The sequence below is a fragment of the Balaenoptera ricei genome, chromosome 20 (genome assembly GCF_028023285.1).
Source record: "Balaenoptera ricei isolate mBalRic1 chromosome 20, mBalRic1.hap2, whole genome shotgun sequence".
Lineage (NCBI taxonomy): Eukaryota > Metazoa > Chordata > Mammalia > Artiodactyla > Balaenopteridae > Balaenoptera > Balaenoptera ricei.
Window position 1 is genome coordinate 57,840,992 of NC_082658.1, and position 17,821 is coordinate 57,858,812.

The following is a 17,821-nucleotide window of genomic DNA, read 5'->3' on the forward strand; positions in this document are numbered from 1 at the left end:
GAATTCTTCTCGACAGTGAGCTGCCTTGGCTTCAAGATGAACGGCCATCCTTGAGAGAGAGAAATTATAGGCTTTGATGATGGATTGGGACTGATGGTAAGGCAGAGGGGAGGCAGGAGTCAAAAGGGTGGGAATGAAACTGTTGGCTGGCCCCAAGCCCCCATTCTCCAGACAGCACAGCGCATGGTAAGCTCCCACACCCCCAAATTCTCTTTTTCCAATCAGCTCACATTAGATGTATAGACTTGCATTCTTTCCTTATGTAAAACCATTCAGGAGAATATACTGCCTTGTGTAGTTCTTTAACATTGGTAATAACTAATATTCAGGGCTTAATACATAAAAGCCATATGTGGATTATCCCAATTAATGCTGAGGAAGAAGCAGGCACTTTTATTAACCCCATTTGCAGTTGTGAAGATAGAAGTATGGACAAAAACACTAACCCCCCAAAATATCTACACCCCCATGTTCATCGAGGCATTATTTACAATAACCAAGATATGGAGGCAGCCTAAGTGCCCATCACTGGATGAACGGATAAAGAAAATGTGGTACATATACAATGGAATACTACTCAGCCATAAAAAAATGACGTCTTGCCATTTGCAGCAACATGGATGGACCTTGAGGGTATTTTGCTGAGTGAAGTAAGTCAGACAGAGGAAGACAGATATAGTATGCTTACACTCATATGTGGAATATAAAAACTCATAAGCAAACAAGCAAACAAAAACAAAGTAAATGAACAAGCCAAACCAAAGCAAAACAAACATGTAGATACAGAGGACACAGTTGTGGTTACCAGAGGGAAAGGCGCGTGTGGGAGAGAAAAATGGGTAAAGGAGGTCAACTGTATGGTGAGGGACGGAAACTTAAATTTTTGGTGTTAAGTACACTGTAGTGTATGCAGAGATAGAAATATAATGTTATAAATCAGTGTTACCTGAATAAAACAATTAGGACACACACACACATACATGCACACACGCACAAAGATGGAGGTACACAGAAAGGAAATAAGTTGTCTAGGGTCGAAGACCTGGGAAGACCAGATGGGATGTGAGCCCAAGTGGACTGTTTCTAGAGTCTGTGCTCCCAACCAATACAGAATCCTCTGTTTGTGAATTTTGGTTACTTTAATTTTGACAAATGAGGAGATTAAAACCTGGGAGAAAGAGAACTGAGTGTCTAGGTGTCTCCTCCCATGAGTGGTTCTAGTTTTATAGAATCATTCCTTTCCTGCGTCCCCCACCCACCCCTGCCTCAGCTCTTAGAGTACGTGGGACAGCCTGACAGGTCACAGAGCCTGACGGGTGCCCTGTATGAACCCCACTCTTTCCCCGCCCACCACCCCGATGCCCAGTCTGAGGGAGGTCCCTGTCTGGCATCATCGTGGTCATTCCGCTCTTGCTTTACCCCTCCCTTTTCTCTCTCCTTAGAGACGTAGAGAATCTTTTGAAGGATCTGGAGGACAGATACACTGCACTGATGTGGAACTTATTTATGATAGTCTTTGTTCTGATCTCATCAAATAGTGTTCGGGCTTAGAGGAAGAAAAGGACTCTTTCCCCAGACTTGTCACTTGTGTAGATAAGAATTTTATTTGGCTGCAAGTAGCGGACCTAAAAAATAGTGACTTAATGAGATGTTATTTGTATGTCCTGTAAGAGATGGTGCGGGGCAGTCCAGTAGCTCCCCGGTTGTCATCAGTGCTGTAGGATCTTCTGACTTTCTTGCTTTGCTATCCTTGGCTAGGCTTCATTCTCAAGGTCAGTTCAGTCCAGTGGCAGCTGGTTCCAAATCCTCCTGCTGGTCAGCAGAGGAGCCTGGCCTGTGGGATGAAGGCTCACTCTACCAAGGCCACCTGCTCCGACAAAGCTACCCTGTGCTGGGGGAGACCCCTACTCCTGCCTCTGAACACTCACTACGCGAACGCCAGGCACCTAGGGAGGTGCCCAGAACGCCGGCTTCTTTCCTGCCTTTCTTCCTGGCTCCTGGCCGCTTTCCCGACTGGCATTCTGGGTCCGTACTTGTTTTGTGCTCCCACCCCTGGCCTGTCTAGTGACCCTGGCTCCACTCCTGCTGTCCCCGCCTTGCAGCCCGGAGCCCGGCACGGCGACCCTGGTGCCTCCTGCTGCCCCTCAGCCCCTTCGAAGAGTGAGTCGGGTGGGGGTCATGCGTGTGGCTCCTGGAGCCAGCTCACCTGGACTTTCATCGTGCCTTGATGTCCTAGCTCAGTGTCCCCGTGTCTCACTTACCTCATCTGTAAAATGGGGAGGCTGATAACAGCGCCTCCAGCAGGCTTCTGGAAAGGATTGAGTGAGTTAAGGCATCAAGCTGGTGTTGCCCAGAAGCTTCCCCGGGCACGTGCCCAGGCGATTCCCTGGCAGCAGTTAGTATCAGACACATCTGGGGCTCTGAGTTTTAGTTTTCCAGGGACCTCTGATCTCTAAGGGCTGGAGATGGTGACGAAGTGATGGGTGTGGGGGGCGGGAGGGAGCGGGGCGTCGTGACTCTGCAATGCTGCAGGAATCTGAGGAGGACTGAAATACAGCTGGCTTGTCCAGATCCAGAAGGATGCTTTCTTTTCCTCTGAGGATAGAGCAAGCAGAAAGTCAAGGACACGGGGAATCTGGTGGGGAGCCAAGTAGGAGAGGGTCAGGATTACAGACCTAGAGGAGCAGAAGAGGCTGGGCCAGGGGAAGGAAGAAGGGCTTGGAAGGAAGGGGGAGGCCATGGAGGTCCTGGGGGCTGGACTGCCACCCCTTCTTGGGCTTGTTCTCTTGGGTTCCTGGGGACATTGGCAGGCTGACCCTGGGGTACCTGCCTGCCTCGCCCTGGACCACTGATTCATCCAGGAAGGTTCTTTTTCCATCTCCCAGTGCTGGGCTTGTAGGGAGGGAAAGAGTCAGGAGATCCTGCTCTGTCTGCCCCGTCAGCATCTCAGAGTGGGGCCATCGGCTCCTATGAGGCACCCGAGGAACCAGGCGTGCAACCCACACGTGTCTGGGAAACCCTTTTTCCCAGACAGCGCGTTTCGAGGAAGGGCGCATGGTGATGGGGCCAGGGCTGGTAGGCATTTTAGAGGGATGAATCAGTGGTAGAACCTGGAATTGCTGATGGAACAGAATGAAAACACAGCAGACACTGTCAGACAAGATACAATTCAACATCCCAACAATTCTTTTAGCACTCAGATTAAATGGAACCCTTCCACACAGAACAGCCATGGGTGGGATAATACAGTCCAGTAGCCGAACGCACGGATGCTGGTCCTGACCTCCCATCCCCGGCATGGGAGGAGTCGTGGTGGTGATGCTGTTTTCCAGAAACGTGGCATCTGATCTGGGCACAGCCATTCCTCAGGCTTCTCTGTGGCGATAGTCTCTGGCAAAAGCCCTTCAGTGTGACCCTGGCATGTTCCTTGGTCCACATTCATGTGAGGGATCCTGGCGGGGGTGAATGATGCTTTGGGGGTTTTTCCTCCTTTTTCTCGCTAAGCACTGGGTTAAGGAGCAGGGAATGCAGGCCGGATTGCTGGAGGCTCCAAGGTGAGTCCAGACCTGGGACACTTTCTAGAGTCGTGTCGTCCCCAAACTGCCCCCCGCCAGGACACGCGTGGTACAGCATCAGCCTGGGCCCTCCTCCCCCAGCTGCGCCTACTCGATAAGCTTGTGGGGAGAGGAAATGACACCCTGGAAGTGTGGATTCCCAGAGAGCCAGCTGGGCGTCCTCCCCGTTCGCTCCCACGTAAGAAAGCATCGAGGAATGTGAGAGTGACATTTTAGGGCTGACATGGAATCTGCGTTCACGTCGGAGAAAAGGAAACCCTCTGCAAGCCCGGTCACTTGAGGCACTGGGACCACAATTAGTGACACAGTACTTGCAGCGTCCCCCATGATTGGTCCCGACTGCCTGTGTGCAGGGGACAGGTGGGCTAGAGGACCTGGCCACGCTGTCTGAATGAGAGACACGGTCATTCTGGGTGAAGCTCCCCAAACTCTGGCTCCTTAGGTGGGTGGGGCAGGGGGTGTCCCCATGTCACAGGTACCTGCCTCCATGGAGTTTCCCATGATGCAGAGGGAACAAGGTGGGGTTCTGACTTTGCATATGGAACCACCATGAAGGATGGAGATACCTGGAGGCCTGTTGGAGAGAGAGAGAGAAAGAGAGACGGCGGGGGGTGGGGGGGGGAAGGAGGGAAAGAAAGGTTGTCATGGTGGCATAGTGATGGGACGGGCTCAGGGGCAGAAGGCCCAGGAAGCCTTCCCCTCGTTATCAGATGCTCTCCGCTGGGCCTCAGACCTAGGGCAGCGTGGCTTTCTTGCAGGTACCCTCCTGGTCTGTCACCTAAGGGCCTCCGGATGCTGCAGGAAACCCCAGATTTGGGGAGCACTTAACCTCACAGGTGCTCTCTGCGTGATGGGCCCCTGGAAACTCCCACAGACCCAGGAAGTCTGTAGTCTTTGCCACAGACCCAGGAGGCCCCTCCATAAGCCCCGAGAAGCCGCACCAAGGCACTTGGGGAAGCAGGGGGAGGCAGGCCGAGAGAGGGGCTCAGGTGACCATTCGGGAGGTTAGGGAGCTTGCTATGCTGTTTCCTAACTGTATCCCGCTCCCCTCCCGCCCCAGCTCTGCACACACCATTTCCGCCTAGAGTGCCTTCCTTTCCCCTCTTCGCCAGCTCTCCTCTTCCCTTTGGTTCTGTGTGGATGGCACAGCCTCCAGCACGCCCTCTGTCCTCTCCCAAGGCTGGGGCAGATGTCCCCTCCGCGTTCCTGCCCCCATCCTCGTTTCCCCAGAAAGTACTCATCCCGGGGTGTTCTGGCCGCCTGGTGCTCTGGCTGTCTCTCACTTTATAAAGAAGATGAGCCCAGGGACCATCTGTCTTGCTCTCGCCCCGGGACCTGGCCCAGAGCAGGGCCCTCACTGAAGGTTTGCATGTTGGTGAGTGGGGGCAGGGAGAGCAGAAGTTGGGATTTTCTAAAGAAAATTCCATCGCTGGAAACCTACAGACACTCAGATGTGGAATTCGAGCTTCTTGGTTTTGATTCTCGATGGGGGAGAAGGAGAGAAAAATCTTACAGCATCCCTCTGCAGCCGCTCTCCACCTGGCTGTGCTAGAGTCATGGGGTAGAGGCAGGGGTGGGGGAAAGAGGGAGTTAGGGCAACACGCGCTTGTCCTTGGCTAAGTGTCAAGTTCAGAGGGAAGAGTAGTCACGGAGAAGGAGTTAGAAGGTCAAGGGGAGTCTGTGACACCCCCTAGCACACCCCACTGCCTCTGGTGTAAATTCTATACAACTAAGGGTTAAATTTCTTCACTGGCTGACTCCCAGGGCCATTTCTAGGGGAAATGTGCCTTCCTGGAAGGTCTTTCCCCGGCCACCTTTCACTGCTCACTCTTTGGAATGTTTAATACTTGTGACTTGTCCGATCTCTTGAAATGCAAGCCAGCATCTTGCCCACAGAGAGAGCTGGGGTGGGCAGACCCAATGGTCAGAACTTCCCTTCCCTCTGTGAAGGACCTCCGTTGGTCAGTTTGGGTTCTGGAAGGAAGCAAATGCAGAATCCAGTTCAGGCACTCAGATATGTAAACAGGAGGTTCTTCTCGGGGCATAGCCCACCTCAAGGAATTTCCCAACATGCACAGCACTTGGCAGAGAGCGTTAGATGAGTGACACCTGGATGTACAGGCTGGGATGAGAGCCATGAAAGGCGGTGGTCGTGGCCAGGATCTGAGGGAACATCAGTGATAACAGAGAGATTAAATGAGATCATCCAGCGGTACCTCCCAGCTGCTCGGAGGGTGCAGCCCCGAGCTCACTCTTTCCCACGGGGCCCAGAAGAGGGTTTGCCTGCATCAGTTTCATGGAAGACTCCACCTCTCAAGGGGCCAGGGATGTTGGATGTTGGTCATCACATCTTCTCCTGGTCGAGGTGGCAGGGTGGTGGGGAGGGCAGAGGGCGAGACCGTCATCAGCGATTCAGGAAGAAGGACTTGAGGCTCTGGAAGAAAACTGACTTCTGTCTCTGCTTCTGTTTCTTTTTGATGATGGGCACCCACACCAGCCCGCACACCAGCATCATGAGTCCCAGAGACAGGAAGGCAGGCCCTATCATCTTAAGGACCTTGAGGCTCTTATCACCCAGGTTCAGGGTGTAGGCCAAGCAGGTGATGACCACACCGAAGAGGAGGATGGCACCGCCCACGGACATGATGACGATGGGCTTGCGGTAGATTTCCCAGTTACTCCGGGGGTGGGTGGTCCAGACAGACTCACTTCTGGAGCTGATGCACAGGGAGCTGGCGGTCTGGCTGGGCAGCAGGTCCTTGGATTCTGGAGACTTCTCGTTGACCTCCAGGGCCTTGGGGAGAGCCTCCATGGTCACGGCTCCCAGGACTGGGCACCTGGTGCCAGCAACGGTTAGAAGCAAGGACGAGGCCAGAGGAACCCTCGCACAGCCTTCCTGTTCTCCGCTTCTGTCTCCAGCCCGGCTCTTAGTGGAGGGCAGTACAGGGTTTTTGTGCTGAAGCTAAAAGAAAAGCAGATGAGGTCCACATAAATAAGAAGCCACTCAAGGTGGTATTTTTTTTTCCTTGTGAGAGATAAATATTATATCACTCTAATCAACCACTCTTATTATTTAAATCAGGGAACAGTGGTGGCCTTTTAAAAAACAGGCAAAAGCTACAATTTATGAAATGGCATCTTATTTTCAGACTCAGCCGCTTTCTTGCTGTGTGATCTTGCGTGAGTTACGGCCTTGGTCCTTGGCTTCCCCTCCAGTCCCTCCTCCCGGGACCCCAGGTTCTTCCTCTTCTTTCCAGTCTGGCCACCTCAGGCCCCACTCAAACAGCATTTACTAATATCCCTCTTTGGGGAGCGGGATGGGAGGGATTTCCTTCCACAGCAGCAAGTTTCCTGGGAAGATGGGCTACTCAACCCCGTCACAGAGGAGTATTTGCGTAAGTGACATCATCACTTTTAAAGTGATCTCTCTGTGTCTTTATTCCCGTCTTGCCACTACCTACTAGAGAATGGACTTGAGGATATGGGGAGGGGAAAGGGTAAGATGTGACAAAGAGAGAGAGTGGCATGGACATATATACACTACCAAACGTAAAATAGATAGCTAGTGGGAAGCAACCGCATAGCACAGGGAGATCAGCTCTGTGCTTTGTGACCACCTAGAGGGGTGGGATAAGGAGGGTGGGAGGGAGGGAGATGCAAGAGGGAAGAGATATGGGAACATATGTATACGTATAACTGATTCACTTTGTTATACAGCAGAAACTAACACACCATTGTAAAGCAATTATACTCCAATAAAGATGTTAAAAAAGAAAAAAAAAAAAGTGATCTCTCCTTTTCCCCTGCAGGCTCGGTGGGGAGAGGAGGGCTTACGAGGCATGTGGTGAAACCCTAGCCGGGGAGCTGGCGTTGGTTACCGCAACCTGGTTTCTCCTGTGGCGTTTTGCCGTCTTTGGTAGGATGGTCTCTCCAGGTGGCCCTTTCCCCCACTTGGCAGCAAATCCCAGGGCAGAAGCGCCTGCTGCCTTCACACGTTCGGGGTGTTGTGATGGAGGAGTATTCATGGGAAGGCACGAGGCTCAGCTGTGCCTGGGGATCACCGGGCTGGGTGGGGAAGGACCAGCCCCCGGGAGAGCTGCCCCTGGGGTGTGAGGCAGCCACGGCGGATGCAGGGAGGATGGCTTTCCAGATGCTGAGTGAGAGGTCCGGCCAACTGCGCCTTGCTGGCTGCACCTCGCGCACGCTCTTTGGCCCTGCCAGGAGGTCGCTTGTTTGTTCCCCTCTTAGGAGGGCAGGGGCTGAGACCCAGTGAGATTTAGGATTGTGGCCCAAGCCTCCCCCCAACTTCATAGGTGGCTGTGTTGGGATCCAGGCCAAGGTCTTTGGACTCGAAGCTCATTGTACTAGACCGAGCCGGTCAGGATGATTCCTGAGGGTCCTTCCACTATGACAGGGCCTGAGTTTTTCACTTTAGGGCTCCATCCTGCAGTAGAGAAACCTCTCACTGAGTAAGGACTGACAGAGATAAGTAGTTGTATAGGGTTCACTCTGCAACGGAGAAATAACACTGATCTTAAGTTTTTCATAATGGTACATTTATTTATTTGAAGAACTATTTTTACTCCTTCTTTTATTTTGGCATTGGAATATTCATTTTATGAAATGACTGTGAGGGAAGATGATCATTGGTTTTGTTGGTATCTGTACTGGCCAAGATGAGAAGTCAGTCATCCTATGTAGATGTCTACCTACTTTATCTATCATGTATCTATCTGTCTGTCTATCTATCTATCTATCTATCTATCTATCTATCTATCTATCTATCTATGTAAATTGTAATACCTCACGAAATCCCAAAGAATGGGAACCTTTCATTTAGTGGACTTACTTAGGAAGAGGGCGGGTCCTTGGGATAGTGAATGGTCGGGGGGTTCATCTTCTGGGCAGTGACTGAAGGAGAGCACTTCTTCTCCCTTGAACAAGGCTGAGCTCCGTGCCTTCTCCCCCAACCCCCGCCCCTACCAGGCAGGAGGTGGCGGCAACTCTAAACACAGGGGCAGGCGGGGTTGGCTGTGGAGTGAACGCCGTGCTGGGTTCCTTCACGGTTGCAGCACGTCACTGAGCTTACTTGCAGGGTCTGGTGTGACAGAAAGATCCAGGTCTTTGACACCAGAGGGACCGCTGTCTGAACCCACCTGAGACTCACTAGTCACATATATAGAATAAGGATAACGGCATATCTGCCTCATAGGGCAGCGGTGACTGTCAGATTTCACAAGACCCCACTTCATTGTGTGATATGTTACAGGAGTTTAAGAAATGGCCCTGGTTGCTATTATTATTGCAATAGTTATTTTCTTTCTCGGTCCCTGTTTTCTCATCTGTACAATAAAGAAGTTAGGCTGAGGGACTTCTTAACTATTTTGGATAGGTCCATAGGCGGTGAATCAAACTCAAATTCTGAGAACCCAGGTTTCCCGAAAATCACCATCTCAGGGGCAGGACGAGTTTTATAACATTTTATTAAAGTCCTAAAAGATCCGATTTCTTTTTCTGATACCAGGGTTTCTCAACAGTGGCACTATTGACATTTGGGAGCCAATAATTTTTTGCTGCAGGGGCTGTTCTGAGCATTGTGGGATATTTAATACTATCCCTGGCCTCTACCCACTAGATGCCAGTAGCAAACCCCTCCAGTCATGATAGTCAAAAATGTCTCTAGAGCTTGCCAAGTGTCTCCTGGGGGCAGAATCAATCTGGTGGAGAACCTCTGCTCCCTGGCGCTCTTCCATCCCTCCTAATTTGCAGACTGCCTCAGGGCCTCTGCTGGTTTATACGCCTCCTCTACCCAGCAGCCCCCCTCCACCGGCACTCAGCAGGTGCTCAAAGGACGTGGCCCTGATGCTGCAGTTCTGTGGGGTGGGGAGCACGTAACCCCTGGGGAGCTGGTTCAGCGAGAAGAAGCACGCTTCCAGGTCCTCAGTTCCTGCGGGTTTGGTTCGTCTGTCTCAGAGGATCCCTCACTTCCCGCAGTGGGTGGACTTGTCCACTCAGACCCTCAGAAAGTAACCTTCTTTGGAATAAGAGTCTTTGCAGCTGTAATTAAGGGAAGGATCTCCAGGTGAGCTCATCCTCAAACAGACAAGTCCAAGAACCTGCGTCCTTGTAGAGAAAGGAGAGGAACTGTGACACACAGAGGGGAGGCCACGTGCAGATGGAGGCCGATGGTGAAGTGATGCCCCCTACAGGACAAGGGCGCACGGTGGGAGAGAGGATGGGACGGACTCTCCTCAGAGCCTCTGGAAGGAGCAACTCAGAGGACACCTTGATTTTTTTCCTTGTGAGAGAACAGACTCCCATTGTTTTCAGTGGCTACGTTTGTGGTACTTTGTTATGGAAACCCTAAAAAAGGCACACACTCACTGTCAGTTAATGTCCCCACACCTCAGGGGTGGCTGAGGACCGAGGGCCCGAGGGGCTGAGCTGAGAAGAGCCAGCGGAAGGCCCAGGGCTCGGACCTCCTGGACTAAACACAGATTTGCCTGTCGGCTCAGCCCTCAGAGAAGCAACTTGAGAAGGGAGATTGGGTCCTTCTCCCCACGGAGGCTGCGTCTGGGGTGTCAGGAAGCAGAGGTAGTGGGTAGAGACGTATTTGTAGCACAGAACTAGGGACAGACAGGCCACAGGCTGGCGCGGTGAGGGAGCACTGGTCTGGGACTACACAACACGAGGAGGAAAGAATGAACCCCACGCCTGTCCACGCAGGACCCCAAACATGACACTGAGCAAGAGAGGCCAGACACCTCTTCCATTTACAGAAGGTTCAAAAACATGTAAGACCATCTATGCCATTAGAGGTTAGGACAGTTGTTACCTTCAGTGGGGGTGGTGGCTGGAAGGGGGGCGTGATGGAGACTTGCGGGGTGCCATCGATCTGGCTACAGCCAATTACTTGGGTGTGTACTATTTGAGCTGTATACCATGATATGACTGCTAAAGAAAAATTTTAAATATAACTAAATGCAATATGTTCATTATTTGGATTCTGACTAGAAGAAACCAGTTGTACATTTCGGGATAATTTTAGGGAAGTTTGAATTTGGATTGGATATTAGATGACGCTTAAGGATTTAACATTTGTATTCAGTATGATGACGATATTGTGGACACAGAAGAAAACGTCTTTATAGATATGGAGATACATCTTGAAACCAGGTACAGAGATGAATGGTCATGATGCCGTGATTCACATGAAAGCACCAAACTCCAGCTCAAATACGACAAAATGTTAAAGGTTCTAAAATCCGGGTGACGGATATATGGAAGTTCATTATATTATGATCTCTACTTTTATGTATGTTTGCAAATGTTTGTAATAAATGAGACACTGAATATACAGATGGACGATGACCAGACATGTATAAGAACAGAACTCTGACCCACAACCTGCAGCAACCAGCCCAAGAAGCCACCCCATTATCTACAGTAACTGGCACAGAGAGCCAGGCTACAATCTGTAAGTAAGACTTTCAGGAAGTCAGACCACCTTCCCTAGTGACCAGCCCCACAGGCCAAACAGTAACTGAGGACAACTGATTTTTGACAGATACACCAAAACAGTTCCATGGGGAAAAGAAAGTCATTTCAACAGATGGTGCTGGAATAACTGAATATTTATATGGAAAAAAATGAAACTTGTCTTCACCTCATACCATCAACAAAAAATGAATTTGAGATGGATCATGGACATAACCTGAACATAAAAGCTAAAACCATAAAGTTTTAGGACAAAATATAGGAGAATATCTTTGTGACCTGGAGGTTGGCAAAATTTCTTAGGACAGAGAAGGCAATAAGCAAGGAAGAAAAAGAAAATCAATACATTAGATTTCATCATAATTTAAAACTCCTGCCTCATTAAAAGCTACTGGGAAGAAAATGAACAGGCAAGCTATGGACTGGGAGAAAATTTTAGCAAAATACATATTTGTCAAAAGATTTGCATCTGAAATACATGTGATTAATAACAACACAAACAGCCCAATTTTAAAAATGGGCAAATGATTTGGACAGACCCTTTACAAAGGAAGACAAATAGATGAAGAAGAAACCCATGAAAAAGGGCTTGAGATTGACATTCGACAGGAAATACAAATTAAAACCACAAGGAGATACAGCCACACACTCACTAGAATGGCTAAAATTTAAACATCTCACAATACAAATGTTGGTGAGAGTGGGGAACAACTGGAGCTCTTGTGTACTGCTGGTAGGAATGTAATATGGTACAGCCGCTTTGGAACAAGGTTCAGTAGTTTCTTACAAAGTGAAACATACACCTTCCCTTTGAACCAGCAATTCCACTCCTAGATATTTCTTTGTCCAAGATAAATGAAAACCTATGTCCACCAAAGACTTGTTTAAGAATATTCATAGCAGCTTTGTTCATAATAGCCCAAACCACAAAACAACCCAATGTCCATAAACAGGAGAAAAGGTGACCACATCTTGTATAGTCACACAATGGAATACTACTAAACAATAAAAAGGAACAAACTTCTGATACACACACAGCATGGATGGGTCTCATGGACATGATGGGTGAAAGAAGTCAGATATAAACGAGTACATATAGTGTATGTTTCCATTTATATGACATTCTAGAACCTTCTAGGAACTAAGCTAAGGTGACACATCTCAAAACAGTGGTTGTAGGGGTGGGGAGGAACTAAGTGGGACCTTCTGGGGTTGATGGAAATGTTCTATCTCTTGATATCGGTGTGGGTTACATGGGGGACCCATTTGTCAATATAGTACACTAAGATTTGTGCATTGTGATGTGTGTAAATTATACCCTGCAAAAAAGAACTGTAAAAATCGTAATAATAATAATAAAGGGGGTCAGGCTGGGGAGCAGGTGAAAGTATAGTTAAACCAAGAATAGCAGAATGTTGATAATGGTTGAAGTCATATGATGGAACTTGGGGATCCAGAGTAGAGGTGAGGGCAGGAAACACATTACCCCAGAAAAGGAAAGTAGGGGTGTGGGCAGGGGCAGAGTGACCCCAGAATAGGGCAGAGATGTTAAAGGGAAATCTGTGAGGTGAGAGAGTCACCTGGCCCTTATGGGAAACACTGTGTGCTGATTCTGAGGAAGAGGAGATCCTGAAAGAGAGAAGGTGCTTCTTTGAGAAATTGGGATTTGGGGACAGAAGATGGAGATGGAGGTGGAGATGGAGATGGATATGAGAGATGGAGGTAGAGATGAAGATGAGAGGTAGAGAGGGAGATGAACATGGAGGTGGAGATGAAGATGGAAGTGGCGGTGGAGATGAAGATGGAGAGGGGAGGTGGAGGGGGAGGTGGAGTTGAAGATGGAGGTGGAGATGAAGATGGAGATGGATGTGAGAGATGGAGGTGGAGATGGAGATTCAGAAGGAGGTGGAGATGAAGATGAGAGGTAGAGATGGAGATGAAGATGGAGGTGGAGATGGAGATGAAGATGGAGGTGGAGATGGAGATGGAGGGAGAGAGAGAGAGAGAGAGGAGAGGGGAGAGAGAGAGAACAAGAATTTCACCATATTCACCTTGTCTCTGGAAAGATACCATCCCTTGAAGGAAAACAGACTTTCAGGGAGCCAGGAGGCCCTGGGCAGAGCAAAGACTGGGTTTGGTTGGCCAAACAAGTGTATACAGAAGGGACCGTCTCTTGATCTTGTTAGAGCTGGTCTCCTTATCTGTCGTGTGTTTGTAATTGGCCAGGTATTCGAAAACCCTGTCTGCAGATGTCCATTGAGCGTTTGCCCCTTGACCTTGTGTTCCCCAGGTTGCTACACAGCACTCGGCTCACAGCTCTCCCCAACACTGCAGCAGACACGCTCCGAGCAGCCCCCGTGTCTGCCCTCTGCTAGACGCGGAGCTACAGACACAACTAAGAAGACGACGTCCCTCTCCAATAGGAGCTCCAGGCGTCCCCATTTCCCAGCTCAGTGGTGTCTCTGACAAACAAGGTAAAGTGATATCTCAAATGAGAGGGGAGAGAACAGCAGGAACTTTCTGGCTGTTTCTCACGCACTCATATATTCATCCGCCAACAGCTGGTTGGGTGGGGTGTGTGGACCATGAAAGCTGGCAAGCAACAGTGAGTGTCCAGGAGAATAAGGAGCAAACACTTTTCCCTCCGGTAGATTCTCGAGTGTCTGAAATGTACCACTTAATGGGGCAGCAGTTGCAGGGCTGGGCCTGGGGCTTCCTCAGCTACCTATGCGCTCCAGCAGGTAGCTCAGCGCCTGGCTGGGGCTTAGGACTTGCCAAACATTTGTGAAATGATTCAATAAATAGGGGAGCTGCGGCAGGAAGGTTCGGCACGGCAGCGTCAAGTCGCCATTGCTGTTCCTCCCCATCCAGCTGTCAAGTATGCCCTTTGTTCTTAGAGCGGGGGTGGTCAGACGGGACTGGCTAATGAGGCGGCAGGAGAGGCAGCTGTGAGGAGCAGGGCGCCCCTCTGACCTGTTCCCTGTCCCCTTCCCCTCCCTCCCTGGTCTCTGACGGATGCACACCTCACCAAGCCTGGTTTCCCTCCACTGGCTGGCCTTCCTGAAGTCTTCACGGTTCCCCAAGCAGCTTCTCCAAAGGAGAAGCAGCGCACAGTGCGTTAGGGGAGGGCCGACGCTTTTCATACAGCAACAATAACTGTCATTTCTCGGATTCTTATTATGGGCTGGGAACCAGGCTGAGTGCTTTATCTGCATTGTGTCCTTTAACCCTCCTGACAAGTCACTGAGGATGGGACAGTTAGTACCTCATTTTGCAGGTGAGGAAACAGGATCAGAGAGATTAAATGACTTGCCCAAAGTTACTCAGCAGGTGAGTAGTGAACCAGGTTAGAAAGGGGAGTTTTGGAGCCTGTCTGGCTCCAGAGCCTGGGTTCGAGTCTATCCTGCTCCCCTTTGGGACGGTTTTGAGGTTTTGGTGTTTTTTTTTTAAACTGGAGGAACAGTGAATGGAGAGCATATTTGAAATGGGGGCACTGGCCATGAACAGAATTGCAGCGGTGGCTGCTTTGGGTGAGGGGTTAGGCATGCACTGATGGGTGGAGCTGCTGAGGACGTGGGGGCTGAAGCCGGGGGCCTTGAGCTGCAGCCAGCAGAGCAGCAAGAGGCCTGTGACATAGGCCACAAAGCCACTACCACCATCATCCCAATGGAGCACAAAGTGCCTGGTACCTGCCACCTTCTTCACCTGGAGCATCTCTTTTAATAGCTCTTCTACGATGGTACTCTTATTATCATTCCCATTTTACAGATGAGGAAATTGAGGCTCAGAGCTGCCTGACCCCAAATCCTGGTCTTTATACTGCACTCTGCTTGCTCAAGGATGGAGTCTGCCCTTCCCCTTCACTTAATACCGTCAATATTAATAGGTTGCCAGATTTAGCCAATAAAATGACAAGATGCCCAGTTAAATTTGCACTTCAGATAAGCAACAAATGGTTTTTCTTATAAGACTGTTCCAGATATTGCCCAGGACATCCTTATACCTAAAGGTATTTGTTGTTTATGAGAAATTCAGAGGTAACTGGCATCCTTGTAATGTATCTGGCAACCCTGATATCATAAGAGGCCCCACTGCGCTTGGGTCTGGAGTTATCTGTCCCTTCCCAAGCTTCTCCCCCCTGATAGGAGCTGGACTATTCTGGGAATTGCAAGGACCGAAAGCAGGGGAGAGCGGGCACATGTCTCACAGCCAGGAGGTGGGCCCAGAGGGAAGGGTCGTCTGGTGGGAGAAAAGGGGCAGGTTGCGAAACACAAGTGATAGAGATAACACAATTCCTGAGAAAGACCCCAAGCATGGGTTTGTATTTGGAATTCCTGAGATGTGGAGGGTCTTGCTCTCTCCCCACTGGAGTCCCCACAATGCCTCACCCAGCTGTCACTGCGAGTGGCTGCCCTCCCCGCAACAAGACATTCGGTTGGTGACCCCATCCCTCTGGTAAGGTGCGTGGTGCCTAGTGCCTGAGCTGGTAAAGCAGAGGCCAGAGTGTTTCTGAATCTTCTGCTGCTGTCACCAGGGCCCCTGTCTGTCACCTGCCCACAGTGCTTCTAGGAAGGGAAGTTCTCCAAAGGTCACACTCCACCTAGACAGTGCCACTCACCTCGCTCTTCACGTCACGCAGCCGGCGCCCAGGCCCTGCCCGGTTACGAGGTGGAAAAATAGCCAGGTGATAATGTCTGCTTTCACCTGGGCGTATGGTCCCTGTGGCACACGTCTGCCCTACCCGTTTTGTCCGTGTTTATAGGCGCCAGCCTCGTTTCCCCTTTCCGACGTGGAGCCTGCCCCAGCCCGCATGCTGCGACTTGTTTTCCTGGCACCTGCCCTGGTTGCCTGCCACACCTGCAGCTGGGAGGGATGGACCCGCAGATGCTGAGGTCTGATGTGGGATGCCCAGGAGGACGGTCTGGGTGTGAGGTCCCGCCCGTGCACTCCGGGGTCTGAGGGTGGCCTTGCACCTCGACGTCTGGCTTTTTCGTTCCTGCCTCTGTCGAGGCTTGGGAGGGTGGTCCCTGCCCAGCCCTTTCTGCCAATGGCTGTGAAGGGTGAAGCCCAAATGCTGTCTGGCAGGGCGGAAGCAGCCACCTGCCCACAGCTTCCCCTCCTCCAGGTGCACAGCCGGGACAAACCCTCCTCCCTGCCACAGTTCTCCCAGGGCAGCCCCTCCAGCCAGCTGGCGGCTGGCTCACCCCCTGCCCTCCCAGGGCACAGCCCCCTCCCCTTTGCCAGCCGTGCACAGCTGCCTCCTAACTCCAGTTCACAGACCCAACACACACTCTAAAGCAAAGTTAAAAGCAGCTCGTTCCTCTGGGGAAATGGAAGGGCAGAGGGACAGGTCCCCTGCTTACTTACTGTCCTCGACGTCCCCGGGGAAGATGGGGGACCTGGGGCTCGCACACAGCGTGCACCAGGAGGAAGCCGGCAATGAGCTTCTGCTCAAGTTCTCATCGCAGGCTGAGGAAGCCTCCCTGGCCCCATCCAGGAGCCGCTGTGCAGCGAATCCCCGCCGCGGAACCGGCTCCAGCGGGGATGATGAGCTCACAGGATGTGGGCTAATGGGTTAACCCTTGGCGGGCCGCTGTCAGAGGTACTTGCGTTAGGGCTTTAGCTCAGCTCTGCTCAGCCTCTATTAGGTGAATCTTGTGAAAAATTAATGAAGTTTCTCTGCAGTCTGTCTTCAAGTTTCGGGGAGATGTGCATGAGGCTGGTGTCTGGGCCAGGGCTGCTGCTCCTGAGCCAGGCTCAGAAATCGGGAGACCTGGAGTTCCGGGGATGGTGGAGTGTGTGACGGTGATGGCGGTGGTGACAGGTTGCCAAAGAGTGGATTACCCAGGGTCTACACTAGCTCTGTCCAGTGCAGGCCTTGGCGATGAGACCTGGGAGCCCTGTTTGTTCTGGATGTTGGAGAAAGCATGTGTAGACTTATTTAACATCCTCGGTTCCAAGATGGCAGGGATACCTCTGGGAAATTCCCAAGGCCTATGGGTGGGCGCCTTGTGTGACAAAATACCAGGAACTCACAGACAAAGGTCAGATGAGCACACAGGGTCCTACCCCACCCCAGGCCCAGACGTCTCTGAACTGGGGGCAAAGTAGCTTGTTCATCCTTGCTTCTCCCGGCTTTCCTGACTGTGCCCCTGTATTTTTCATGTTGCTGATCATGGTGATAAGAAGCGAGTGAGAATCATCACTGCAGTGGTGGGGCAGGGTTTCCATCTCTATTAACAGTCATCACATTGTGCTTTTGGAAGCTGGGTGTGAGCTGTTGAGTTGCCCAGTCTCAAGATGTGGGTCTGTACCCTGAAGCCAACAAGATTGCCTAAAATCCTGAAAACCAGGCTCACCCGCCATTCTTAACACCAGCTCAAGGATGAGAAGCCTTGCTTCTGGCTGGTTGGGGGCTCCGGGGTGAAGGGGGGTCCCTGCTATGGTAACGGTACATGGGGGGCCTGTAGGGGAGGCTATGTGTCCTGTAGGGGAGGCTCTCCCAGGAGTGACCCCAGCAAGCGAAGACCAAGACAGGAGTGGGAATCTTCCATCCCTGGTAGCTTGTGAAATGAACATGATGTTTCCAGCCTGGGAAGGCTCTGCAGAGGTTGATGCGTGATAAAGGGCTAGAGAAGCAGAGGGCCGGGAGGGCCAGCCATCACCGAGCTGCTGGAGGGGGTCGAGCTGAGGGGGCTTTTCCTCTGGCTTCCTGGGGAAGCTAAGCCTTCTCTGCTCAGGGGATGAGT

At 51.1% G+C, this 17,821-nt stretch overlaps 2 protein-coding genes across 21 annotated transcripts in view; one reads left to right on the top strand and one right to left on the bottom strand.

Moving 5' to 3' along the window:
- The window catches only part of ADPRM (ADP-ribose/CDP-alcohol diphosphatase, manganese dependent), a 384,694-nt gene that overhangs the window by 108,116 nt on the left and 258,757 nt on the right, over positions 1 to 17,821 (top strand). For 4 of the 20 annotated variants that reach the window (XM_059907757.1, XM_059907759.1, XM_059907761.1 and 1 more), the window contains one exon: positions 13,363 to 13,546. The exons of the other annotated variants lie outside the window; for them this stretch is intronic. In XM_059907757.1, the coding sequence (XP_059763740.1) occupies positions 13,363 to 13,546 (184 nt within the window). The remainder of the gene's footprint in view (positions 1 to 13,362; positions 13,547 to 17,821) is intronic. 20 annotated transcript variants of the gene reach the window in all.
- PIRT (phosphoinositide interacting regulator of transient receptor potential channels) lies at positions 5,961 to 6,387 on the bottom strand. The gene has a single exon (XM_059909021.1). The coding sequence runs from the start codon at positions 6,385 to 6,387 to the stop codon at positions 5,980 to 5,982; it is 408 nt and encodes a 135-aa protein (XP_059765004.1). The 3' UTR covers positions 5,961 to 5,979.